The sequence below is a fragment of the Neolamprologus brichardi genome, chromosome 17, assembly GCF_056152115.1.
Source record: "Neolamprologus brichardi isolate AB-2024 chromosome 17, ASM5615211v1, whole genome shotgun sequence".
Taxonomy (NCBI): Eukaryota; Metazoa; Chordata; class Actinopteri; order Cichliformes; family Cichlidae; genus Neolamprologus; species Neolamprologus brichardi.
This window is the reverse complement of record NC_142120.1, coordinates 1,320,001-1,344,371: the sequence shown is the minus strand read 5'-3', so window position 1 is coordinate 1,344,371 and position 24,371 is coordinate 1,320,001. Positions and strand designations below refer to the sequence as shown.

At 47.0% G+C, this 24,371-nt stretch overlaps 2 protein-coding genes across 3 annotated transcripts in view; one reads left to right on the top strand and one right to left on the bottom strand.

Moving 5' to 3' along the window:
• The window catches only part of dennd1b (DENN/MADD domain containing 1B), a 103,345-nt gene extending 95,909 nt beyond the window's left edge, over positions 1 to 7,436 (top strand). For both annotated transcript variants that reach the window (XM_087830461.1, XM_087830460.1), the window contains 3 exons: positions 2,220 to 2,305; positions 2,599 to 2,821; positions 3,021 to 7,436. In XM_087830461.1, the coding sequence (XP_087686587.1) occupies positions 2,220 to 2,305; positions 2,599 to 2,821; positions 3,021 to 3,863 (1,152 nt within the window). In that variant the 3' untranslated portion in view covers positions 3,864 to 7,436. The remainder of the gene's footprint in view (positions 1 to 2,219; positions 2,306 to 2,598; positions 2,822 to 3,020) is intronic.
• Positions 7,437 to 8,791: 1,355 nt separating this feature from the next.
• The window catches only part of crb1 (crumbs cell polarity complex component 1), a 21,949-nt gene continuing 6,369 nt past the window's right edge, over positions 8,792 to 24,371 (bottom strand). The window contains exons 3-14 of the mRNA XM_087830459.1: positions 23,708 to 23,944; positions 23,091 to 23,286; positions 22,821 to 22,960; positions 22,457 to 22,639; positions 20,016 to 20,975; positions 18,747 to 19,300; positions 18,489 to 18,654; positions 15,478 to 16,396; positions 14,761 to 14,805; positions 14,034 to 14,156; positions 13,419 to 13,545; positions 8,792 to 9,145 (exon numbers count right to left, since the gene is read on the bottom strand). Coding sequence (XP_087686585.1) covers positions 8,903 to 9,145; positions 13,419 to 13,545; positions 14,034 to 14,156; positions 14,761 to 14,805; positions 15,478 to 16,396; positions 18,489 to 18,654; positions 18,747 to 19,300; positions 20,016 to 20,975; positions 22,457 to 22,639; positions 22,821 to 22,960; positions 23,091 to 23,286; positions 23,708 to 23,944 — 3,893 coding nt within the window. The 3' untranslated portion in view covers positions 8,792 to 8,902. The remainder of the gene's footprint in view (positions 9,146 to 13,418; positions 13,546 to 14,033; positions 14,157 to 14,760; positions 14,806 to 15,477; positions 16,397 to 18,488; positions 18,655 to 18,746; positions 19,301 to 20,015; positions 20,976 to 22,456; positions 22,640 to 22,820; positions 22,961 to 23,090; positions 23,287 to 23,707; positions 23,945 to 24,371) is intronic.

Below are 24,371 nucleotides of genomic sequence, written 5' to 3'. Positions count from 1 at the left end.
CTGCTCGGTGCTCTCTGTCCCGTCAGGCCTGTGGAGATGTGGGACGGCGCTGTCGCAGCTCTAACAGCAGACTGTTTGCACTGGTTATCTCATCGAGCGTGTCTCTGTAGTTTATTTTATTGGCTGTTGTTCACATCGACGTGCAGCCGATCTAATTTCTGAGCTCAGATTGTAACCGCTGCTCTTGGTTGTGACAGCTCTGCAGAGCCGGTAACAAAGTAACGACCAAATGCACACTTTGATTTATGACAGCGGTTAAATGAACTCAGTATGCCGGCCGTTACAGAAACGAAGAAGAAGAAGAAGAAGTGATAAAGCGACCCCTGCTCTTTTATTGTAAAACGCCTCGTTGTTGTAAATAGTTTGGTCCTTCCTGTCGCTCTGAGGGTCACAGTGAAGAGAGCGAATGACAAATTGATAAAGCCGTGAAGTGACGTCCCATCTATTTACTGCTCCCTGCGCTACTTCCTGTTGTGCAGACAGAGCTGTAACCGAGATCAGAGGGCCGGCGTCGTGACCTGTGTCCGCTGGCTTTAATAAACACCTACACGCAGAGAGAGGTGCTGCGTTCATAAAGGATATATAACATGTGTAGTGTTTAAGAAAGTCTTTTTGCCGACGCTCCGCGAGTGTCTCACAGGTGCATCTCGCGCTCTGCTGGCGTGCTTTTCTGGCTGGCGTGCCGGCCTGGCCCCAGATTTACTGCCCTGACACAGGAATCCATTAAAAGCTGTTTAGGGATCCCAGGCCTGAGCCCCTCTGAAATCTCTTTCATTATAGCTCCAAGCTACCATAGAAGGGGAGCGGCTCGGCCAATCAGCAGTGCCACCACATGTGTTTGTGTTTAGCCCGATGGCTGAGAGGCTTAAGTGGCTACTGCACACATCTCCTCGGCTGACTTTTATGGAGAAAATGGCACTTTAACTCTTTGTGTTTCTTTTTTTTGTAATAGTGTGTGTGCATGTGTGTGTGCATGTGCGTGCATGTGTGTGTGTGCATGTGTGTGCATGTGTGTGCGTGCACAGGCCCTAAATGAGGCCAGCGCAGCCGCACGTTACATTCCGCCTGTCTGGCTGGCACCGCGTCAGCTAATCAAGACCGGCTTGCTCCACCGTTCCAATACTGACCCCCTCCAAACTGCCCCCGCCCCTCAAACACACACTCACACACCATTCCCATCATTCTTTGGGGCTTTGAGGAATCCTGCCTCACCTCTACATTTCCTTCCTTCCCGTTTCCACTCGTTTACCTTCCTCTCTCGCTCTTTGTTCTGGCGTTCGAGTCGCGGCGCACGATCACGATCATCCTTCCCGACACTCTGATCACTTTTAAGGCTGAACAAAATCTTTTTTTGGGTGACGGCCTTTGATAACGCAGCTTACATTAGTTTAAAGAGAAACATGCAGAGAGGCGGAGCCTAAAAGTGGCGTTAAAAAGCAGAGGAAACATGGCTGTAACTGCAGCCACGGGCGCTTAAAGACAACACAGATATTGTTAAAGCTAAATGAGCAAAATGTAAAGAGTGAATTAGAAAGCGTGAGGCGGCGTTGACATCAGTGAACATGAGCGCGGTGAGAGGAACATGTGCATCTTAGTGGAAGGCATGTTAATAAGTGGCCCGGGGCAGATTTGGGCTCCCACGGGGGGAGTCCTGCCCCTGCCCTGTAAAGCTCCTGTCTCTTCCCTAACCCGCCCATTAAACACGGTACACAGGTGGCTTATTAAACCACCGTGTCAGACGACCGCAGTGCGCTCAGATCATTCACCGCGCCGCAGCGTCAGATGCACTGGTGTTATTGGTGTAGCCGGCCGCGTCTTGACTCTGCGGCACCTTTTAGTTCACCTTTAATGCTGAGTTTGATGAAACACTGCAGGGGATCTTAAAGATTTTTATCCCCAGACCCAAATTTGACAAATTTAGTCTCCACCCTGAGGACGCCGGCTCGTTAAAACAGGCTATTAGTCCCGTCTTATGGGGACCCACCAGACACACTCATTTCTTCTTTCTGTCGAATCCCAAGTCGTACTTATGAAAAGCTGCACCTCAGCAGAACGCCGCACTCTGTCTGGACTCGTGTTTATCAGCAGTCTTGTATTATTTACTGAGAAGCTGAGACACCCCCCCCCCCCAAAAAACCCCTCGGGTCCATTTTTATTGTTTTATCTCGTTATTTTTTCTTTCTAACTACATCCTCCTGCCTTTTTATTCTCATTAACAGCATAACTTCAGCAAGTCTCCCATGAGCATGGGCCCTCGAGAGCTGGGCTACGGGCTTGATGATGAGGAGCTGGACAACGCGAGCAAGTGAGTCTCTGAAGCCATTTTCAGTTTTGGATCGATATGTCAACATATGACAACTTGGGGTGATGGATTCAAAAGTTGGTTATGAGCAGAAGTGCTTTTGTCCTCCTTTTTTCTTTTTCCCTCGTGGTGACACTGCCCCCTAGTGGACACACTGCTGATGTCATTTGTATGATGTTGAGCAGCATGTTGCATTTGACCCTCTCATGAAAACGTGGTTATCTTGTGAAAAATGATCTCTTGGACGCGCGTGCGCACAGATGAAGGGGTAATCGCTCTTTTTCCTCCAAACGCAGGGTCTCCTCAGAGGACAGCGGCGACGTCCCATCCTACAATGAGGACAGCGACGACTCGTACTCCCTCGATCTGGACATCGACTCCTCTCAGTCGGGCCAGATGAACCTTCTGGAAGAAATCCTGGATTCTCTGACGACCACGACGATGGACCAAGGAAGACTCAGCGCCGCCAAGAGTCTGGACTTCTTCTTGTCCGTGGATGATTTGGACTACAAAGCCCCGGTACGCAAGAAAATGTAGAGTAGGACGAGTCTCTTTTTACAGGAAGTAGAAATGCTTTTTATTTGCTAAGTTGTGAGTAAATCCAACGTATCTAAAGACCTCATTCTGACTTGAGGTCAAAGGTCATCATATGCATTAGTCAATAAAGAATAACAGCGAGGGCGAACATGTGGTGACTCTCCTGCCTCTTGTTTGCCAGACCAAGCCCACGGCCTGCAGCGAGTCCAGACCTGCAGATGAGAGCGGCTGCAGTGGAGGCGGCGATCAAGGCGGGTGGAACACGGGTCAGGATGACACTGTGGTCCACGGGAAACACCTCCCACCGTCCCCACGCAGGCAGCCCACCAAGAGCAGCCTGAAGATGTCAAAGAAATCCGCAGCAGTCCCCGCGGCGCCCGCTGCTAGCCCACCAGCCCAGAGCGCCGACGTCTCAGTGCCGAATCCTCATCATTCCTCGCCCGCCGACCCCGACCCGCTGCCTACAGCGTGGAAACCGGGAGATTGTTTCTCTTACTCGCCAACGCTGTCCCATCGAGTTGCACCTCTGCGGTCGTCCCCGACTCTCGCGCAAACCTACAGCTCCTCAGCATCTGCTTCCGACCCAAGCTGCTCTCCTGCACCGGAGGTGCGGGCGCGGACCATCTCGGACCCTCAAAGCGGCTCGGAGCCTCAGCAGGCCAAGAACCAGACGGCCTCGAGCTACGTGCTCAGGAGGAAGGTCATGTCCAAGGAGACGACGAGGCAGTACCAGCAGAAGGCCCTCCAGAGGCGGGAGAGCAAAGAGGGCATGGGGAGCCCGTCGAGGACCAGCCATTCAGCCGTGCAGGTCCCCTGGGAGAAGGAGATGTCCAAAGAGGGGCTCCTCGGGCTCGGCCTGTGTTTGGGTCAGGGGAAAGGCTCGGGGGCGGCGCAGGATCAAGGCCTCCTGGAGGAGATCGACTCCACGTGTTGCCTCGGCGCGGTCCTCCACACCAGCCTGCAGCTCTCGCAAGTTAACAACAGTCACCACCAGGTGCAGGGCAAAGCTGCAGACGACTCCTGAGTCGGTAAAACGCCACAGCTTTTACTCTTAAATCAGCAGCTATCTGCAACAAAACCATTCTTTTCCCCTTTTGTTTTAATCTGGACACTCGGCTCCGAGCTTACGTCCAAACAAAAAGCCACAGAGCGAGCAGCAGGAAGAGGACGTGGTGCGCCGCAGAGATCTCCCTCGATGATCCGTCTGCATATTTTAAACTCAAACTTGATTTATAGCGATTGGAAAAAAACAAACAACTAAACGCCGTCGGCTCTTTCCTCTGGAATCGGATGCAAGTGCAGCGTCTCATGAACTGTGATCCAAACCACAAACCACAGCCGAACTGTTACCATCCTCGTTTAACCTGCTTCACCAGTTCATGACTTGTTTAAAAAAGCAAACAAAAGTTACTTAAGCAGATTTTCAGTATTTCTTTCTAATGAATTAATAACGTTTTGTCGTCTAGTATTTTTCACATATTCACCCAGACGACGCACTAAACGCGTTGTCGATAAAGTCGCGGCCGACGGAGGAGTTTGGAAAAGCCTCCGGAGCGTGTCGGGAGTAAGAAGGGACGCCGCGTCGCTCCAGACATTTCACATGATGATTCCTACCAGGTACTAAAGTCTTTAGCAAAAAAGCAAGTCGGCGGGCCTTTCGACACTCGCCGTGCGCTGCGCGACATGTCAGCCTTACACGGACATGTGATTTATTTTTTAAACTCTGGTGTCTTAATCTGCAGATGCCACAGCAGGTACTTTGTAATCAGAATCACTGCGACGCTCAGATCTTCTGTCGACTTAATAGAATAATGAATGATACGTGATGTGCTTTAAGCTGCTGTCAGTCGCGTCCACAGTGACTCCAAACCTCCTCAGGACACTTTTCTCCCCAGTCAAAGGTCAAAGCCAGTATCCTGCTCCAGGCTTCTCTCCCCCATCACGACTCTCACTTTGACCTTAAAATTACGGCCAGTTGTTGGCGATTTCATGAGGTTTTATGCGGGTGAATAAAGGTGAACTTTCTAGGAGGTGCTCTATATTTTTACGATGAACAAATCCTCTGAAAAGACCAAAACGATCAGACTCCTGTGTTCAGTCTTTGGCTGCTTTTTGGTCTTTTCACAGGATTTGCTGACGTATCTTTCTTCGCCTTTCTCCCACGAGGGAATAACGGTCTGTGTGTGCGTCGGTCGGAGTCACGCTGCACTATAATGCAGCGGTTGATGATTGTACTGTAATGAAGCAATATAGTTCTCAGAGTAGCCACATGGATGTAATGTGCAGAGTCTGAAGTATTCCTGTAACAGACTCTCCTGTGGAGAGGAACGCCGCGTCCAGCCCTCCCATCATTCACTGCGTCGCCGCAAACCCAGAAAGGAGGAGCGCTTTTTCCCTTCTTTTCGGGAATATTACATTTATGGTTCGTTGTTCTTATGATTTATGCCAGACGCCAGTCGGTGTGGCAGTTTAATAGCAGCCATTTCTCCACTTTTTGAGTGCTGCTCTGCGTTAACGATTTGCTCATAAAATCACTGGCGTGCTTCTAAAAGCCCGAGAATCGGTTAGTGAATCCAAAACGGAGAAAAAAAGCTAAACGGACTCCAGAAGCGTTTGTGTGCTGCCCTTTATGCTCTGTAAACATTAAGAAAATACTTCTGTACTATGCAAACATGCCAAATACTAAAGTTTCTCTGAGAGTGATGCGATTTTACTTTAGTATAAAGTCACGATTGGACTGCTTTCTGCCCCCGAGCGAATAAACAAACGTTTAAAGAGGAAGCTGGTTTGTGCCTTACGCAGGTACGCTGTAGGAAGCTGGGCTGTGCGTGTTTCTGACCACCGCCCGGACCTGAGAAACTAACCTGACACCAACTTGTTTTCGCTCAGCTGGTTCCACTCAGTGTTTTTCGGGTTTCTTTGCTCGGTGGTCGCCGGGAATCTTCCCGCTCGTGTTTAAGAGACGATCTCTGGGTTACTTTATCCTTTGGTAAATGAGGTACTTTTCCTTTGGTTGTTAGCGGATTCCTTATGTTGTGTGTGTGCTCTTTTTTTTTTTTTAAATAAAAACTTGTGCTGAGCTTATTCTGTATTTAAAAAAGAACAATTCTCAGAGGAGTTGATTTCATAATGAAAAAGTTATTTTCAGCTGAATAGACGTATTTTTGCTGGCTTGAGTATATTTTACATGGATAATATATGATCGGTGTTGTATCGTGTAAAAAAATCTATCTAATATTTGAATGTTTTAGATTTTATTTTTGGAGGAAAAAAAGAGATATTTACAAATGTCCCATGTAGCCGTTCATATTCAGATGGACCTACTGACGCCTGCTCGTGCACAGTAAACACGTGGGCGTGGACGCGCTGCTTGTGCTTTCTGTTGCTTTCATTTCAGTATTTCGCGCCTCCGTCGTCATCAAACTGAGGCTACGTCCACACGTACACGGGTATTTTTGAAAACGGAGATTTGCCGTTTTCGTTTTAAAAAATAATCCCGTCCACACGTAAAGGCAGAAATGAAGGAAAACGCTGCTAGGAACATGCCAAAGCAGCAGGTGGCGCTATATTCCTAACCGTGCAGAAATGTTGGCCAATCAGAAGTCTAGAAGCCTCGGCGGGAAAAAGTAAACAAAGCTGGAGCATAGAAGCAGAACCGAGTCGTATGTGTGGAGGGACAGTAACTGTGTGTGTATATGTAAGCATTTAAACACTGCAGAGACAATTAACAGTAACAGTATTGTAGAAATTCATTTCACCGAAACAACGTGGCGCACACTGTGACGTCAGAAAATGCGCACACCTTTGACGCTGCGTTTTCTCTGTTTTTCTGTCCACACTAAATGCAAAAACGGAGTTTTAGAAAATATCCACCCTGGCCAGAATTTTTAAAAAATCTCCGTTTTCAGTGACCAAAAACGCCGTTTACGTGTGGACGGAAGGTGCAAACATAGAAAAATCTGCGTTTTCAAAAATACCCGGGTACGTGTGGACGTAGCCTGAGAATGGTGGACGTCAACATCCGGTTTCGTATGTTACGCTTACGTCGCGTGTTGGAGTGAAATGTAACGTTTCATGTAAAATGTAAAAAACAAAACTAGCTACTGTAAATCTGACGTCACAGGGTTGAGAGGGGGAATATCTGAGTGTCCAGCTGCTGAAGATCATTTGAGAAGCTTTACACTAAAATAAAACCCCGAGCGTGTCTGACTCTGTAAGCGGGACTCTGATTGTCCTGAAAGCGTGTATTTGCAGTGAGTGGGAGGTGGTGGATTATGTAGCATCTTTTACTGAGTGGGTTCATGCACAGGTTCTTCTTTACAAAGATGACGATGTCACAACTTTTACACTGAATGTTACAGTCGGCAATTAAAAAAAAAAAATCCCCCTCCCCCTGTCTGGGAATCGTACTGACGATCAGCTTGTCGATGATGCATTTATTGATTTTCTTGATACTGTGCACACTTGCATGTTCCCGCTGCAGAGGAAACAACTGTCTTAAATAACTGAGGTCAGTCTGATGTGCTATTGATGAGTAACCTGCACACCATGTATGCACTGTGAACTGAAATAAACGATACTGTTTGATGCTTCTGCATCTCCCGACTCCTGACGCTTTGTGCTCACGTGGACAGAATCAGTATTTGATGGTGGATTACAAACCACACGGGGACTTCCTGTGGTGTGGATCCGTTTTAATCATTTCATTGGGTGATGATCTCAATAAACAAGGCTAAAGCTCTAAATAACAACCTCAGAGTTTAGTTTGTATGATGTCACTCTTCTCAAATGTTTGCGAGGGGCAGCCAATCAGAAAAACAAACGTCACTTAAAGGGGGAGGAGCAAGAATAGTTTAAGAAACCCAGGAATCATTCAGAGGATGGAAGTACAGACGTGGAAATGAGCGGAATAGTTCTCCTTCACAATAAAGTGTAAGACGTGAATGACAACAAACTCAGTTTAATAAACATTTTGATCGAACTCAAAATTTGAAAATGGAAAAATCACAGTAATAAAAATAATCATTACAGTATGTACAACTTCAATGGCTGCCTGGACAAATAAAATGCTACTAATCCTAAAACATGAATCTGGGACTAAAGAGCTGCCACTGAAAAATGAACTTGGCACCAAAGTGGATTCATCAGAAACGCACAAACAGTTTATAATCGTCCTGTTGGGAACGAATCCCACGAAGCTTTTAAAGCTTCCGCCTCTACACCGCAGAGGTGCCCAGTGTACAGACATCGTGGCCTATTCTAAAATACTTGATCCAAACATAACCAGCCCGTCCTTAGACACACTCGCGGTGCTTTCATGATCGATGTGTTACTGAGAGGCGGAGCAGTATGTTTGAGTCATTCATTCACAGAAAAAGCAGAACAGTAGCAGGTTTATCTGGACTTGTTTCCAAATGAGGCTTGAAGACGATGCGTTCATGTGCCCTAAATTCCAGCGCGTTTTTTTCCTTTCAGCGTTCGCTGCTCCATCAATCCTACATATATGGATCAGACACAGAGATGTGACACACGCAGATGGGTATGCTTGTGTGGAACCAGGTGCAAAGCGTCACAAAGATGGATGAAGGTGCATATGCAAATAAAGACAGGCGGCGGTGATTTAACGTGGAGCCTCCGCGTCTCCACCGAGACTTCCTGTTCAAACTGCACCACTTATTTGTCATTGCTACCTGGACCACATTCTGCACCTCAAATCAGTCTCTCCATGGGTGGCGGCTGCGTGATGCTCCACATCTCCACCCGCGACCCTTCCTTCTCCTGCCGGCTGGGACTGTAGGTGCCGTGGGTGGCGCGGCGATTTAGGGCTACTACCGCACCCACAGAGGTCAGGACGATGGCCAGCAACAGGACGACGGACCCCAGACTGATAGACAGCAAGAGGTCAGAGGTCAAACCCTCCGAGGTCAGCTGAGGAGAAGAAAGACAGGGACGAGTCAGGGAGAGAGAGAGAAAAACGGCTCGTGCCAATGTTTTTGAGAACACATGCTTTATTCCCCCGCCTCCCTTTCTCACACACTCCCTTCCTCTCCTGACTCCTTTACGCTACACCAGGCGCTCCAAGTGTGCTGCCAACGTGTTGATGGATGTGTTTCCCAGCTCAGCAGGTGGGTTGCGACCACCAGGAGCCTCGAGTTGCCGCGGACTCAAACCTCCCTCCGTCTGCCGCCTCTCTCGCAGTTTGGCTGGCGCGAGCGTCAGCCCCAGCATCGCCACCGCGATTGCCAAGCCAACCAGATACGGTGCCAGCACGGCGGTCACCGGCGAGCTGTGTGGAGCACGCTCCGTCTGTGAAGGATCACACACACACAGGCGCAATCTTTGCCGAGGATCCCATCAGCACACACACGCGCCCAAAATAACTCGAGCAAACATACGCACACGGCTCCTTCAAAGCTGCACTGAAAGCTGCAGAGTCTGAGTTGTATGTGTGGACTTTGATGACTTGCTAATATTCTTATCTAACTCAGCCTCGCACACATGCAGAATGCAGCATCCTGCACGCAAACGCACAGAAGTCAGACCCCGACGACTCAGGATGTGCTACAGCTTTCCAGCAGGGGGAAGCTGAGCAGCAGATGCCCTTAAACCTACATCAGCTGTGCTGGTTGGTGTGATAGTTGTGGTTCTCTGAGCGCCTGCTACAACAGCACAACAGCTGTAAGTCTCACTCGGTAACACTTGCTGACAGCATCTTCATAACGACACACGGGGCTGCGAAAAATTATCTCAGAAGTCAGCAAAGTTTACAGCGAGCAATCAACATGGAAACATAATTCTAATAAAAACACAACCATCCGTATCCCGAGGCAAAAAATAACTTCTGCGCTCACGCTTGATGCTGTAGACATTAGAGTTTCTTCCCCCCTCGCTACAGGTTCTTTGTTGACTCCTGGAAAGTGCTTACCTGTCACTGCAGCACACTCGCCTGTCAGAGCGAGTGTGACACGAGCGAGCTGGAGCAGCCTGCAGCCAGGACCCGCCATCAGTCACCGACTGCCACACACAGACCCAGAGATGTCTAACTAACCAGTCTCTAAGGTACGTGTCGAGGCCACCCTGAAGCCTCTGCAGAGCGGCTCCGCACACAGAGACGGCGGCAGCAGTGCTTCCCTGCTGTCAGCACTATCAGCCTGCTGTGTGTGTGTGGCTGCCAGATAAGCTGCCCTCATAGGTTTCTGTGAAGAAGACCCAACTTGTGTGAATGCCACCAGCTCTCTGCTGAAAGTGCACTTCAGCGCCAGATGCTGCTTTTTTGCTGGCAAAGCACATTTCTTCCTCTGTGCTTATCTCGCGCTCCAAGGATGGCCACATCAGTGCCGACGCTGAAAAACTGCCTCCCATTTCCTCCCCCGAAACTACCTGCGCTTGCAGAAGACACACACACACGTGCACGCAGACTTGTAAAAATACAAGATGGAAGAGAGCAGGTGTGCGGAGAGGCCACTGCATGCACAGAAGTATGTGAGGATTACACTGGTAATCTTCAGGACACTGAGCACAAACAATCATCAGTTTCTCTGCAGCAGCGACAGGCTGGAGGAGTCGCAGATGCACGTGTGACCAGATCCCAGCACCATCTGACATGTTCCAACGTACAGATATAATAAACTATCCATTAGGGCTGCCACAAACGATTATTTTGATAGTCGACTAGTCACCGATTATTTTTGCGATTAGTCGACTAATCAGATCATCATCCATTGGACGTAAAACGTACAGCTTATTGTACCAGCAGCATCTCCTCTATATAACTATCATTAGCTTACAGCTTTAAGTGTTTAAGGTATGTGCTAACTAAACATAAAGACAAGATGATAGTTTATTAAATTTTAATGAAATTTGCAGATTGTTTCGGTGAAGTTTAATAAACTCCTTGCTATCTAAAATATAACAGGACACCGGAGTAAATTCTCGAGTTCTCACACTTCTGATAATCAGCTGTCTGCTTGACTTTATTCAGCTGTGTAAAAACTAACTTTAATCTCAGCCAAACCGATTTACTCAGGAACAAATAAAATGCTAAAAAAAAAAAAGCCAAACAATAACATTTTAAGTTATCTAAGTGACTTATATATCATGTTTAACCTGAGTAGCGAAAGATGGCGGTGGGTTTGAAAACGATTTGGAGTCCGGTGTTCTCAGCGGCTCTAGTTAGCCTAGCCCCCGGCTAGCTATCGAGCTAGTGGGTAACAGACGTCTCGGAAAACTTCGGACCTCTTTTAAAAATATGTTGTGTCTTGATAAACTGAGCAGATATTTGAGGTTTACACAGCTACATTCTCGCCTGAAAATATGTTAAACGTTTATTTTGTGACCCAGAAAGAATAATAAGAGTAATATTAAAACTAACTAGCTGCCGCCATTGTTGCAAACTGAGCTGGGCTGCGCTATGAATTCTGGGACACAGCTGCTTCTTCTTCTTCTTCGGGGTTTAACGGCAGCTGGCATCCTTGTACATGCAGTGCTGCCATCTTCTGTTTCAGTCCGTTATTACACTCTTAAATCCTACTACTTATTCCTGCGTCTTTTGGGATCTTACAAAGCTTCAAACGAGGCGTCGACTATTAAATCAGTCGTCGACGATTTTGATAGTCGACGTAATCGTGACTAGTCGACTAATCGTGGCAGCCCTACTATCCATATGACCTAATTATCATTTAGTCCCATTATATTTATATTTCCAACCCTCTTGTTAAGAAATTATAACAAGTATAAAAGGAAAGCTTTGTTCTCATGGTGATGGTCTTTATCACCATTATCTGCTCTGTCTGGTAATAGTTTTTAGCTTTCAGTGTATCCATAGATTTACCTTTTTATAGCTGTAAATGACTATTTTAGCTATTTTTATGCAGTTATTTCACCTTATTTGCCTCATGTTTGAAATGTAAAAATAATTTTAGCAGAAATAGATGTAAATTTCTCAGTATATAGCGCCGCTTAATTTCCTTTGTGGTAGTTTTCCATTATATTCATCTATATCTGCAAAGACTTGACTTTCCCTGGTAAGTACGGCATTAAACATTCATTTAACTATAATTTAAAGCCTTCATACACATCGGTCAGTCATTCAGTCCAAACACAGAGCGTTGTGTCAGGATGGGGAAATCTGAGGTTCGAGTGCAGCAGCAGTGCCTCTGTTACTGATGACTAATGAGAAAGCAAAACTTCCAAACAGCGGTTTTAAGACTAGATGTGAAAACCTGGGAGCCTGTCCTTCATGCACAGATACGTAAAAACGCTGTAGCTGTGTTTGTGTGTTTGTGTGCACTTGTGGCTATTCTGGGATAAACTCACTCGGCATCTTGTTAAATGAGATTAAGAGTCGGTTTGGTGTGGCAGCAACCAGCTGACCTCAGTGTGTCCACTCCTTCAAACGCAAACACACACTTAGGAAATCACTGAGTTTGACCTTCAGCTGTAATTTCTCCTAATATGGATTTTTGAAGGGAAACAGACAAAATGTGCGATTATGTGAAGAAAAAGTTAGTCGAGAGAAACAAAGAGAGGACAGACAAGTACAAAACAATCAAGGCTGAAAGGTTTTTATTTGACAAGAACAAACAGACGACAGGCAGACGGGACACAACGATGGATTATGATGGAGGAAACAGACAAACGAGAAGTTACATGGATCATGCAGCATGATGTCAGCACAACAAGACTGAAAGACAAACAATAAACACACCAAAGTCTACAGTGAGAGAGAGAGACATACAAAACGCAATGAAACGGTGACCACAGCAGCGGTAAATGTTGATAGGAAGCGTTGCAGCGGGGCCACGAGAGAATTTAGGCTTAAAATATCTGCGGCTCAGACAGCAAAGTGTTTTAGAGACGAAAAACTCCTTCTTTGGTACAAAACAGCACACAGTAGTCAGTCAGTCAGTCGGCGCCGTGCTCTGAACGCACATCAAGAACAAAGCGAGACATCTTGTTGTCTTCTAGCCCCTCTAGGTGCCTTTGTAACTACAACACTGTTTTTCATAGTTCACAAATGGATCCGTACGGAGCTCCCAGAATCCAGCTCAGACGAGACTGACAGGGTAGCTTCACGGAGGAGCAGTATAAATAACTCAGGTATCCGTAATGTTCCTCACCGAGGAGTGCTTCCCTACACGAAACAATAACCCTCACATTCATCTGCTTTTTCTCTGCACTGTCGGTCTGGACTATGTCCTGGACACGGTGAGGGTGACAGGTGATGGATTGTGATTGGTTACGACCTTTAGGTGCTCGTCTGTGATACTGTTTCTTATCATCTACTGCAACATGTACGTTTAATAATATGCATATATGCAGGTACATAACTATATTTAATAAGGTGCCGCTTATTTAATAGTGTAATTTTAAGGCACAAGTCGTTCTGTGGAGTGTTTTGGATTATAGCCCGATCAATCAATCCATTTGAAAGCAGCCTGGCGCACGTGCGCGCACAGACTCAGTCGTTTCCTCCCCAGTCCACCTCCGGCTCGTCGTCCAGCCTGAGGATCAGGTAGGAGAGCAGCTGGAAGAGGTTCTGCCACAAGAGCAAAGCCACGTAAAAGTAAATGTCGCTTACGTCCGTCTGGCACACGTCTCCGGCGTAGCTCATGTCGCACACGCAGATAAACTTGTTGATGAGGTTGCGACAATAGCCTCCGTTCAGACACGGGTTGGACTTGCACTCGTCGACCTCCTGCTCGCACCTGAAACCACAGCATCACAGAAGAACTCAGACCACAGCCACACTTCAATGAAATGCAGATCCACAACTTCTATTAACGTTCTACTGTTCTTAAACCTGCTGTAATATTGGATAGTTCCCAAATATTCCCAGCATTGCATTAGGGGAAAAGAGGTAAGAGAATCTGCACCATTTATTTATCCTCTTTGGGTGGAGGAGCATGACATGAGACGCTACACGGATCAAAGAAACTGCACAGGAGCTGCTCGGCCATGGAAGCCCGAGCCGGAAGCGCCCAAGCCGGAAGCGCCCGAGCCGGAAGCCTCTTGCACCAGATTTTGTGCCGATGTTAATGCCAGAGGAGGTTTGGAAGCGTTGGAGACTTTTACGCACAAAAGCTTCAGCGCTCTGCGACTTTACGTCGTTTGCCGCTTCATAGACGAGTTGCTGTAACTTGCAGTCATTCCACAGTCTGACACGGTGACAACATGCATTTGTCTTGTTTCCTACCGGTGCCCGATGAAGCCTGGTGGACAGTCGCAGGAGAGCTCGCGGTCGGTGCAGTTGCCTCCATTGAAGCAGGTGTAATTCCTGGTGTCATCGCCGCACACAGAAACAGGAAGCTTTGGCCTTCTGTGGGAAAAGTTTAAAGCACAACTTTGTCAGTCTGTAGCTCGCATTGAAACGTTCAGCAGATTTGTGTCGCCGGCTTTATGTTTGCCGGAAGCAGAAGAGATGGCCGAGCGGGAGGTGCATTATTCAGCCTCCTGCTGGTCCCCACTGGGGAGACAAAGAGACTTAAGAAGCGACCAGGATAATAAGATTATGGCCCTCTGGCAACGAGTCACCAGCAGGACGTCAAATCACACGTGCAGGAATGAAAAAGCCGACTTCTTTCTCTTTGGCCTCTGTAACCTTCTGTTTGCCTCGAGCAACAACAGCTCTGCCGGCAACTTGAAGCTCATCCCTCAACGGTTACAAAACACACTCTCACTTGAACAATTTGATCATTTTAAACTACAGCTGTCACTCATTTGAAAAAGTGGTTGGCTCACTTTTAAAAGTGCTAATATTTGCCTTTGCTTTGCATTTTGTTCCACACAAAATAAAAAAGCGAGGGAAGGCTTCACAGCTGACATTTGAGAGACAAATATCTAACAGGAAACAAACACCTGGGAACACGTGAAAAATAAAATAATAATAGTAAAAAAAAAGCCACCAAAAAACAACAACTCACACATTTTTGACAACAATGTACCACGGAATCTCTTCAACGCGTTCGCTGCAGAGGAAACAGAGAGAAGATGGTGAGGGGAGGAAGAAAGAGGCGCAAACAAACGAGACAAACAAAAGGAAGTCGTTTTCACACACAAACTTGAAAGCAGCCTGGATGTTCCCAGTAAAGGGAGATAGCTTGACTGGTGTGGCTTGCTTAGCGAGACACTTGCAAAGGTGTGCGAGAAACAAAAAAACGGAGGCAAAATGCAAGAGGCTGTGTGTTTACAGGATAAATGCTCGGAGGCGTTCCCCCCGCTGGGTCTCAGAGGCGAACGCGAGATGACAGAGGGGGAAAGAAACTGGCGCTGAACCAGAGAGCCTTGTGTAGTGAGCAGACTGGGGCCTTTTTCTGGCTGACACTAGAATAGAAATGCAGCTTCTGAGGCGCTCACCGCAGGCGTGGTTGAAATGCTGAACACAGGCAGAGATGTGGAGACATTTTGCAGTGAAGATTGTGTTTGTGTTGTGCTGCAGTCCCCTGTTGGTGCAATTTTGTAGCATTTATTTGTGCATTTTGTGTTTCTAACACAGCTTTCACTGCACTTCACAGTCATCTTTGAAGAGTGAAATATTAATAAGGGGATTTCATCTGCATGTTGCATCCTCGCCCACTAACGTTTTGTTTCACTCTGTCTGCGTCGCTGCTTTACTCACCTTAGCAAACAGCTACACTTACCTGCAGAGAGGTCCGGTGTAGTTCTCCGCACAGAGGCAGGCGTACCTGTCGGGCCCGTGCAGACAGGTGCCCCCGTGGGCGCACAGGTGGTTATTGCACATGTCAGCCTCTTCCTCGCAGTTGGCGCCCGTGTAGCCAAGCTCACAGGTGCACTCGTAGCTCCACCCGGCGACGCTGCAGTTGCCGTGAACGCAGGGATTCGAAGCGCAGGTGTCCAGGAAGAAGTCGCAGTGTCTCCCGGCCCAGCCCTCGGGGCAGCTGCAGTTGTACGCGTTGAAGAGGTCCTGGCACTCCCCGCCATTCAGACAAGGGTTCGGATAACACACAGAGGCCCCGCCGCAGCCGACGAGCGGCGCTTGCGGCGATGTCTGGACGAACTGCTCCTCCTGCATGCGCGGGAGGTTCACGCCAGAGGAGCCAAAGTAAGAAAGGGCGATCCCACCCAGCTCCACGGTGCCCAGACAACCGGCAAGGGACCAGCCGGTGTCGGGGGCCAGTCCCCCCAAGAAGATGTCCACCCCCTCTCTGAGGAAGTCCAGGTTGCCTCCTCGGCTGGTGGAAGTGCTGGCTTCTTCGACGTCTTCATCGAGCACCAAAGTCCACCGAGAGGTTTGCGCCCACGGAGCCGCCATGAGGAAGTGGACACTGTGCCATTCGCCGTCGCTGACACTGCTCCTGCTGCTCAGGCTGACCGTAGATACGCCCTCCTCTTCGTAGGTGCTCTGAAGCTCCACGAAGAGGAAACCATCTTGGATGGAGACGGTGATGAAAGCGGAGCCCTCCTCGGCATGTAGGATCGCTGCATTACGCTTCCGTGTGCGCAGGTTTAGGGAGAGGCTCGTCAGGTTGCGGGATATGCGGCCGTTCCCCCGGTAGGTCAGCACGGTGCTGTCGTTCAGGAAAGTTGCATTGGAGTAACCTAAGAGACGAGGACACAATACCTGCCGTGAATATTTGCACAATGTTCACTTTGTCATAAATGTTTTTGTTGTGTTTTAGTTGGCATGTCATTTACCGAGCACTGAATCAAAACAGTAAACCTGTCAGTGTGGGGCGGGGGGACTGATCCAGCGCTACACTGTATCAGCGTGACAATATTATATAAAAATAACGGTTTTTATTCGATACACTTAAATCTAAAATCCTGAGATAATCACAAACACTTTTTATTCCAAGATGTTTGAACGACTCTGCTGGTTGTTTTTCCACAGACCAGCAGGTTGCTGAGTGTCTTTAAACACAGCTACTGATGTGGGATTTTCACCAGTGTATCAGTTAATCGCTGCATTATGAGAAACAGACTGCATGTAATGGCCAACCACACCCCGTTCAATCACAGACTGATGACAGACTGACTCCACCTCAGTGCTCGACAATCTCAGTGAAGCTTATCTGATTGGATAAAACAATAAGACAAAGTTTGTGGATATAATTTGATGTTGAAAAAAGGTGATAAATTGCAAAATGTTAAAAACTGTAAGTGAACTGCGAGAATATCATATTGTGGGGTGTCGGATGACCAGAGATGGGTAACGCGTTACTGTAATCTGATTACTTTTTTCAAGTAACGAGTAAAGGGATTACTATTGCAAAAACGGTAATTAGATTACTGTTACTTTCCCGTAGGAACGCTGCGTTACTGCGTTACTAAAACCGTGATTTTTTTGCAGAATGTCTCATGACAGTGACGTAAGCGAGTGCGACGTTCGTGACAACAGCTGTGTGCAGATCAACAATGGATCATATATCGAGTGCAGAGAGAGTATGAGCGTGCAGCGTTTAAAGCGTGGAAGTACTGACCTTACTTTGAGTTTGATTCCATAAAAAGTGACAAAAACATTAGTGTCCGTTGTGCGTGGGAAGAAAACTTCTTTTTACAGCGAAAAAACCCCTAAACTTCCAAACAAGCTCCGAGTAGCTACGACGTAATGGGAAACTCACAGAGAAACTCGCGGATTCTTCCACTGACCGCTGCACACCTGCACCAGGGTAACCCTCCGCCTACCCCACTCCTGCTTTACAGGTGAAAATAGAGCAACAGGACCGCTAGTCTTTGACTTTATTTATTTTCTGCTGTGTTTTACTTGCATCTATTTGAAAGACTGAGTGTAAACACAAAAATATATATTTTATGTGCTGGAATGTGCAGAAAATAGGTTTAAATGTTAAACTAATTTCTTCCAGTCAGAGAATGTTGCAGATAATTAAATTTTTGCTTGATGCATAAAGTTAAAAGATTAAAACTAATAAAACAAGTTTTAAAAAGAGACTTTTCCATTTGATTACATTTTGTATGATGATTATGCAGAAAAAGTAGAATTGGGCTGAAAGATCTATCACTTTATCACCTATTCAGGTTGTAAATCGTGTTTTTAAAAAGTAACTAAGTAATTAATTACTTTTGAAAATAAGTAATCAGTAAAGTAACGGGATTATTTTTTGGGGGGAAGTAATCAGTAATTAGTTACTGATTACTTTTTTCAAGTAACTTGACCAACACTGCTGATGACTCCCACCTTTAGTCGGCAGTATTACAGTACGACAGCTACCTGTCTGATAACAGTAAAAACTATTAACTGTAAATACAAGCAGTAAATATCTGCATCTCTGTAATAATGGAGACACACAGCAAATCATCACTAATTCCAAAAAGAGGATAAGCTGGCATCAGACAGATCCTACTTTACGGATCACATAGGGAATACTGTGTGGGCAGATTAACGCCGGTATATAACAGCGCTGAGTCACTTGGTTACATAGTAGCCAATTAAGACCATAAAGGCTAATTAAACAAACAAGGTCAAAGATTCGGTAACGTACATTCACTGGGCTCTTACGTAGCAGAGAAACACTTTTTATACTGGATCCCGCTTATGCAAAAGGAAATCATTCAGAGCTCATCGTTCAGTCTGTTTATGACTCTCGACCTTCGCTTTGCCTTTGAAGGCAGTTGGACTTGACTTTAACACAGCTCTGCTTTTGTAACTGACGAATCCTCGAAGGTCACTCACATTCATAGCCGTGGTTCAGCATCCTGCACTCTGCGTCTGTGGGGCATGGCGACAGCTCGCACCACTTCACCTCTTCACAGCGCCGCCCTGATGTGTTGGGGGGGCAGGTACAGGTGAAGTCGTCCCACTTGGAGTAGCACATCCCCCCGTTGAGACATGGATTCCTCTGACAAAGAGATACGATTTCAGAATTACAATATAGATTTAATATCTGTGTAATGTCCACACTACACCAACACTGTGTGCAGGTTCACTCACACTGCAGATGTTGTCTCCAGAACACCCCACAGTTACGTTCTCCATGACCTCAAGAGGATAAGATCTCACTGTAGCGTCCAGCCCAAAGAACTGCAGCCTCCTGTCGCTGATCCTCAGGTCCTGAACGCAGCCTTTGAAATATCCACCGAACGCCGCGGTCTCCTTCGCCTCCAGCAGACCTCCCACATACACCGTGTCACCTGCTTGGACACTGACCGGCGTCACCTCCACACGCCCCTGTTCCCGAGCCCCCACATACAGCACGATAAGACCATCCGCCGCCACCTCTACGCTCACAAAGTGGGCTTCCCCATCATCAATCGCATCCGCTGACTTCAGCCTTTCGTATTTATCGAGCTGAACTGAGACCTCGCCACCTTCCAACCACACGTGCAGGTAAGCGTCGCTGCTGTTGGCAAGCACCAAGAGGAGCCCGCCGCTCCTCCGCGTGCGCAGGAAGAAGGAGATGGAGAAGTTGTCGACCAGGTCGTCAGTGACGGTGAACGCTGCAAAACTGTAAGCGTCCTCGTTCCCGAAGCGGGCGGTCACATGTTCTGCAGAAAGCAACAAAGGGGTGAACATCAAGCAGCTGGATGAATGTCGGTACATAAAAAGACCTCTAGAGCTTTTCAGCTCGTCAGCACTGGGAAAGAAGGAGTCTGTGCAAGTTCTGATTTCTCCATCTGTCTTCTGAAATCTGAAGTATCGAACAGCTGAGGGTTTTTTCCACAAAAGGACATTCTTATTGGTCAATGCTAAGCTGAGTCTATCAGGTGGAAGTTTAGGCCTGTCAGCACTTTCCACCCTAATCTAAAACACTTGTACATGTTAGCAGGTTTGAGCAGATGTTTGGTTGATGTGCAAGTAAATGTTGGTCTAAATCCGCCCATCAGTAATCTTCTTTAAAAGACTCAACAGTCTTTGAAGCAGCCATGGTGGGAAAACTGATGAAAACTGTTCAAACCTGTAACATATTTATTGTTCAGGTTATGATGTATCGATCGCAGCCATTGGTTTACTGAGCACTCGCTATTTTACAGTCTGGCATTTCCTTGCACGTCAGTCCCAAAATAGATTGCCTTAATCTAGTTCTTCACATAAGAGGATCTTCCCCTTAGCGTGACTTTTGACAGACTTCATCTCCGACCTCATCCTGACTCACCCAAGCAGCTAAAGGTGCTTTTAGTGCGCCACTTTTGCAATTTGATAAGCGAGACCTTGAGTTCTTTCCTGCATGCCCAACCCTGTGTCTTACGGTTGCAAACTTACCCTCCTCGCAGTCGTGCCCCTCATAAGGCCTGGCACACCGGCACTCGTAGCTCTGCCACATGTTTACGCACTCTCCTTTGTTTTGGCACGGCACATCCAGGCAGCGGTCCCTGTAGCTGCAGCCCGGGGACACGTTGACAGCTGAGTCGCTCAGCCACTGCTCGGGGATGACGAGCTGCCAGTCCACAAACACGTCCCGCATGCATCCGATGAATGGAGTAAACGCATCGTACTCGCTGAGGCCGCTCGAGTCTCGAGGCATTCCTCCAATAAAAGTGCTCTGAGGGGATGAAACAAACCCCACCAGCCAGCTTAGGACTGCGGCCGCTCTGTGGCACGACTGGCTCGCACACCCCACAGCGTCATCTAGTAGTTTAAGGCTTAGCACCCAGTTTCCAAGCACAGCCTCTACAGAATACCACTTTCCATCTGTGACGTTGTGCGGAAGCTCGAGAACCTGGCTCGGGCTTTCCGCCCCAGCAGAGGCCTCCCTCCTCAGCGTGAGACGCAGCTGCCCCCCCTCCAGCTCCAGGCTCAGCTGCAGACCGCTTGTGATGGTGTGAAACAACAGAGCTCTAGGCAGAAAAGTCTTGAAGCTGAGAGTGATGTTGCAAGTCACTTCAGTATCCACCAGGGGGCTCTCCAGCAGCAGGTAACCTTTGCGCTGGAAGGTAAAAGCTGTAGGGGTCATACAGAGAGGCCCGGCGTACCCAGGTGAGCAGGAACAGGTGTATCCATGAGTCCCGTCCAACAGGAAAGGAGAGCAGGAGCCTTGGTTCTGGCATTCATGGCCTTCACAACCCACTAACTTCACATCGCAGTTAACACCTCCGTAGAGGATGCCATCACGACTGGGCTTGAGGCAGCGGCAGGTGTAGCCCCCAATGTGACCCTCGCATCTGCCCCCATTCTGGCACGGACTGGGCTCGCACTGGTTTATCACCTCCTGGCAGAGGGAGCCTGTAAAAGAGGCGCACAGCACAAACACGTACACACAATTAAACACTGTTACTACAGCTGTTATATAACAACAAACATGTTTCCAGGTATAAATGAGGTTCTGGATTATTATTCCCACTACACTTGTCTCCCTGTTTACCACTCGTGGTACCAGGTAAACTATCTTCTGCAGTCAAGGGATCCCACCTGACCCTCAGCTGTTAAACATCAACACACCTGCTTTGTTTTTTGCCCTCTAGGCCACCCTGACACCACAGCAGTTTCCTCTCTTTACGTTTGTATCTACAGCTCTACGCACATGCTGGAGGTGGTGAAATTTGCTGCTTCGGTCAAATTCAATCAGTCAATAAGCAAAGATGACAGACATGTGTAACTCAATGTGTATTATGTAATACTAAAGCTACTGGTACAAGTACCGCTGTTACCTGTTCCAAGCAACCAAATCCCCCAAATCCATGGCGCAGGTGTCCACATCATGCTGTCAGGTTTCCCCCCAGAAAAGCCTCAAAGTTGTCTAACAGCATCATGTTATGTGGCGTGTGTGTGTTTACGGGTCGTCACGGTGGACGCCTGATCCTTGTCTGCTTCTCTAAAGCATGAAGGGCTGAATAGCTCCAGTCAGGAGACCAGAAAAGCCACATCCCCAGGGATTAAGCTAATGCTATTTGGCCACCTCACTGAGTCAGTGCCCCTGCAACTTGCAGAGTCCATTTCTAGAACACAGTCTCAGCAGGCATCAGCTCACACTTTGTACCTCCGCCCCCGGATCAAGCAGTCTTGTGCAAGCAGAATTTGAAGCTTTTCCAACAGAAAGAAAACTTTTGATGAAACATGCCCGCTGCTGTGTTTCCCTCAGAAACCAACACTTACTTTATATTATGTTACGGCTTAAGTAACATACGGTCAGTTGTACCTACTCACCAAATATTCTACATTTATTTTAGATTTAGTTAGTGTGACAAAGTGTGTTTGTGTGTGTTTTTAAACTACCACCAGGGGGCACCAAAGTGAGCACATTTCAGCACCTGACAGCTGTTCATGCTGTCATTTTAATCTGGGCATAAACGCTGTCCATGGTCCTGTTTCTGCATCTGCATATTTCTTCATCTTCATTTCTTCAAGCTGATCTTGCTTTTTCTGATCAATTAACTCTTTAAAAAGTGGAACCGTGCGAAGGCATGTATATCTTTAAGATCACTGCCCTGAATTAACAAGGTTCGTTAATGATTACAAGCTCTTTATTCAGATGCCACATTACAGTTATGAACAGAATCATTCGTTTAGTGCTTCGATGTTATGCTCGATCACGTCTGAATTCTCAAGTTCAACATGCCGGCTCAAAATTTGTGAATCAACTTTGGTGATTTTTGGAGGTCGGTCATTGTGAACACAGGTCCATTCGTATGTGTCAGAGTCCAAGTCTTTCAAACGTGATTGATTGAGATATGACCGGTTCAGTTTGTCAAACGAAAATAACCTACCAGTTGTTCCTGGGGGACACCTGCAGATGTAACCTGCAGACTGTTTGTGGTCATAGCGTTCAGGCAGAAGAGGGTCACTGCCATACAAGGCATGCCAAGATCTCTCAATGCAGCTGCCGCCATTTCTGCAAGGGCCGCTGCCACACTCACTGATGTCTGTCTCACAATGACGGCCCTCGAACCCTGGAACGAGGAAGGATATTTAATGTGATCAACACTACATATGTTGTTTGTTAAAGATGACACGGGGACAGGCTGTTCTGGACAGAGCTCGTTGTTTTTCAGGTGTGAATAGGTTCAAATGCCTCAGTGTCCTTGTTTATTATTCTCCACATTATTTGACCAAGAGAAGAGCTTCCTTTACCAGGCCAGCATTCACAGGTGTAGTTCCCCCCATTGTCCTTACAGATGGCGCTATTAAAGCAGGGTTCAGAGTAGCAAGGCGGTAGCGGTGTCTCACAGTGTGGGCCGGTGAAGGCTGTTTGAGAGCAGTCACAGCTGTAACTGAGACAATCACATAACAAGACAGTCGGGGTTTGTCATTTATATTAATAAAGTTATTTAAAACATTTCCTTTGCTTTGTTTATAGATCTCATTAGAAGCGACTCATTGTTAAAAGACCACACTGCTTACTCATTCACTCCATCTATACACAGAGCCCCGTTTTGGCAAGGGTGGTCTTGGCACTCATCAGTGTTGATTTCACACCGTTGTCCTTGGAAACCGGTGAGACAGGTGCAAGTGAAGCCACCAACGTAGTCATGGCAACTGCCTCCGTTGAGGCACGGCTGTGACTGACATTCGTCAATCTGGATCTCACAAGTTGCACCTGTGAACATCAAAGCGGTACAGATGTCAGAGGGCAGGCGAGCCTGAGGGCAGAGGGTGGAAACGGAGAAAGCTTTCATGTGGACTGCTGTGCTGTGCTGTGCTGTGCTGTGCTGTGCTGTGAGGATTGCTCTTTTATATCATAGCAAAGCTTTTTGTTGTTTTCCCAAAAAACACTCAAACTATGGAAGGGAAAACATATGCTATGTTTCCTTTACTGTATCCCTAAAAAAAGGTGATTAATGCTCTCATGGTCCATTCAACAGCTACTAACATGGATGGCATTTAATATAGACAGAACACATTTAAACTGGGGTAACACATTTTTGACACGGTTTTCTTGAATAACTAAAACTGTGTAGAATTCTTTAGTTCCCAATAACATATTTTAGGATTGAAATGATGTGGCTTTACATGCTGACCTGTGAAACCAGGAGAGCACAGACAGGAGAATCGACCCACTCTGTCCTCACAGGTTCCTGCGTTCCTGCAGGGCTGTGAAGCACACTCGTTCACATCAATCTGACAGTGAGAACCCTGAAAGCCCGGCACACAGAAACAAGAGTAGCTATCGCCACGGGTTCGACATATCGCCTGGTTCTGGCAAGGGTTTGGGGAGCACTGGTCCACAATTTGAGGCAGCTTGTCCAGAACAGCACCTGAGAACAGATGGTGATTTTATATATGAGAATACAACATTATTATTAACACATGTAAAACCCAATATATGCAGTGCTGTGTGGGACAATTTTCCTCCTTTCTCTGTTTGCATATTTGTTTCACAGCTGAGCAAATACAAAATGCAGTTTTTAAATAAATATTTCATTTAAAAGGTTATCCACAGCTTCATGGCTCATTGTGTAAGAGTGAAAGTAAATCTAATACCTGTTTGTGCCACCTTGGCAGCAAGAATCGCAATCAAGCCTTTGTGATATGAGCCAATGACTCTTTCACATCCCTGTGAAGGAATTTTGCACCGCTCTTCTTTATAGAATTGTTTTAATTCAGACAGATTAGAGGGGTTTTTGAGCATGAACAGTCTGTTTAAGGTTATGCCAGTTTATGATGATCAGATTTTAGTCTGTA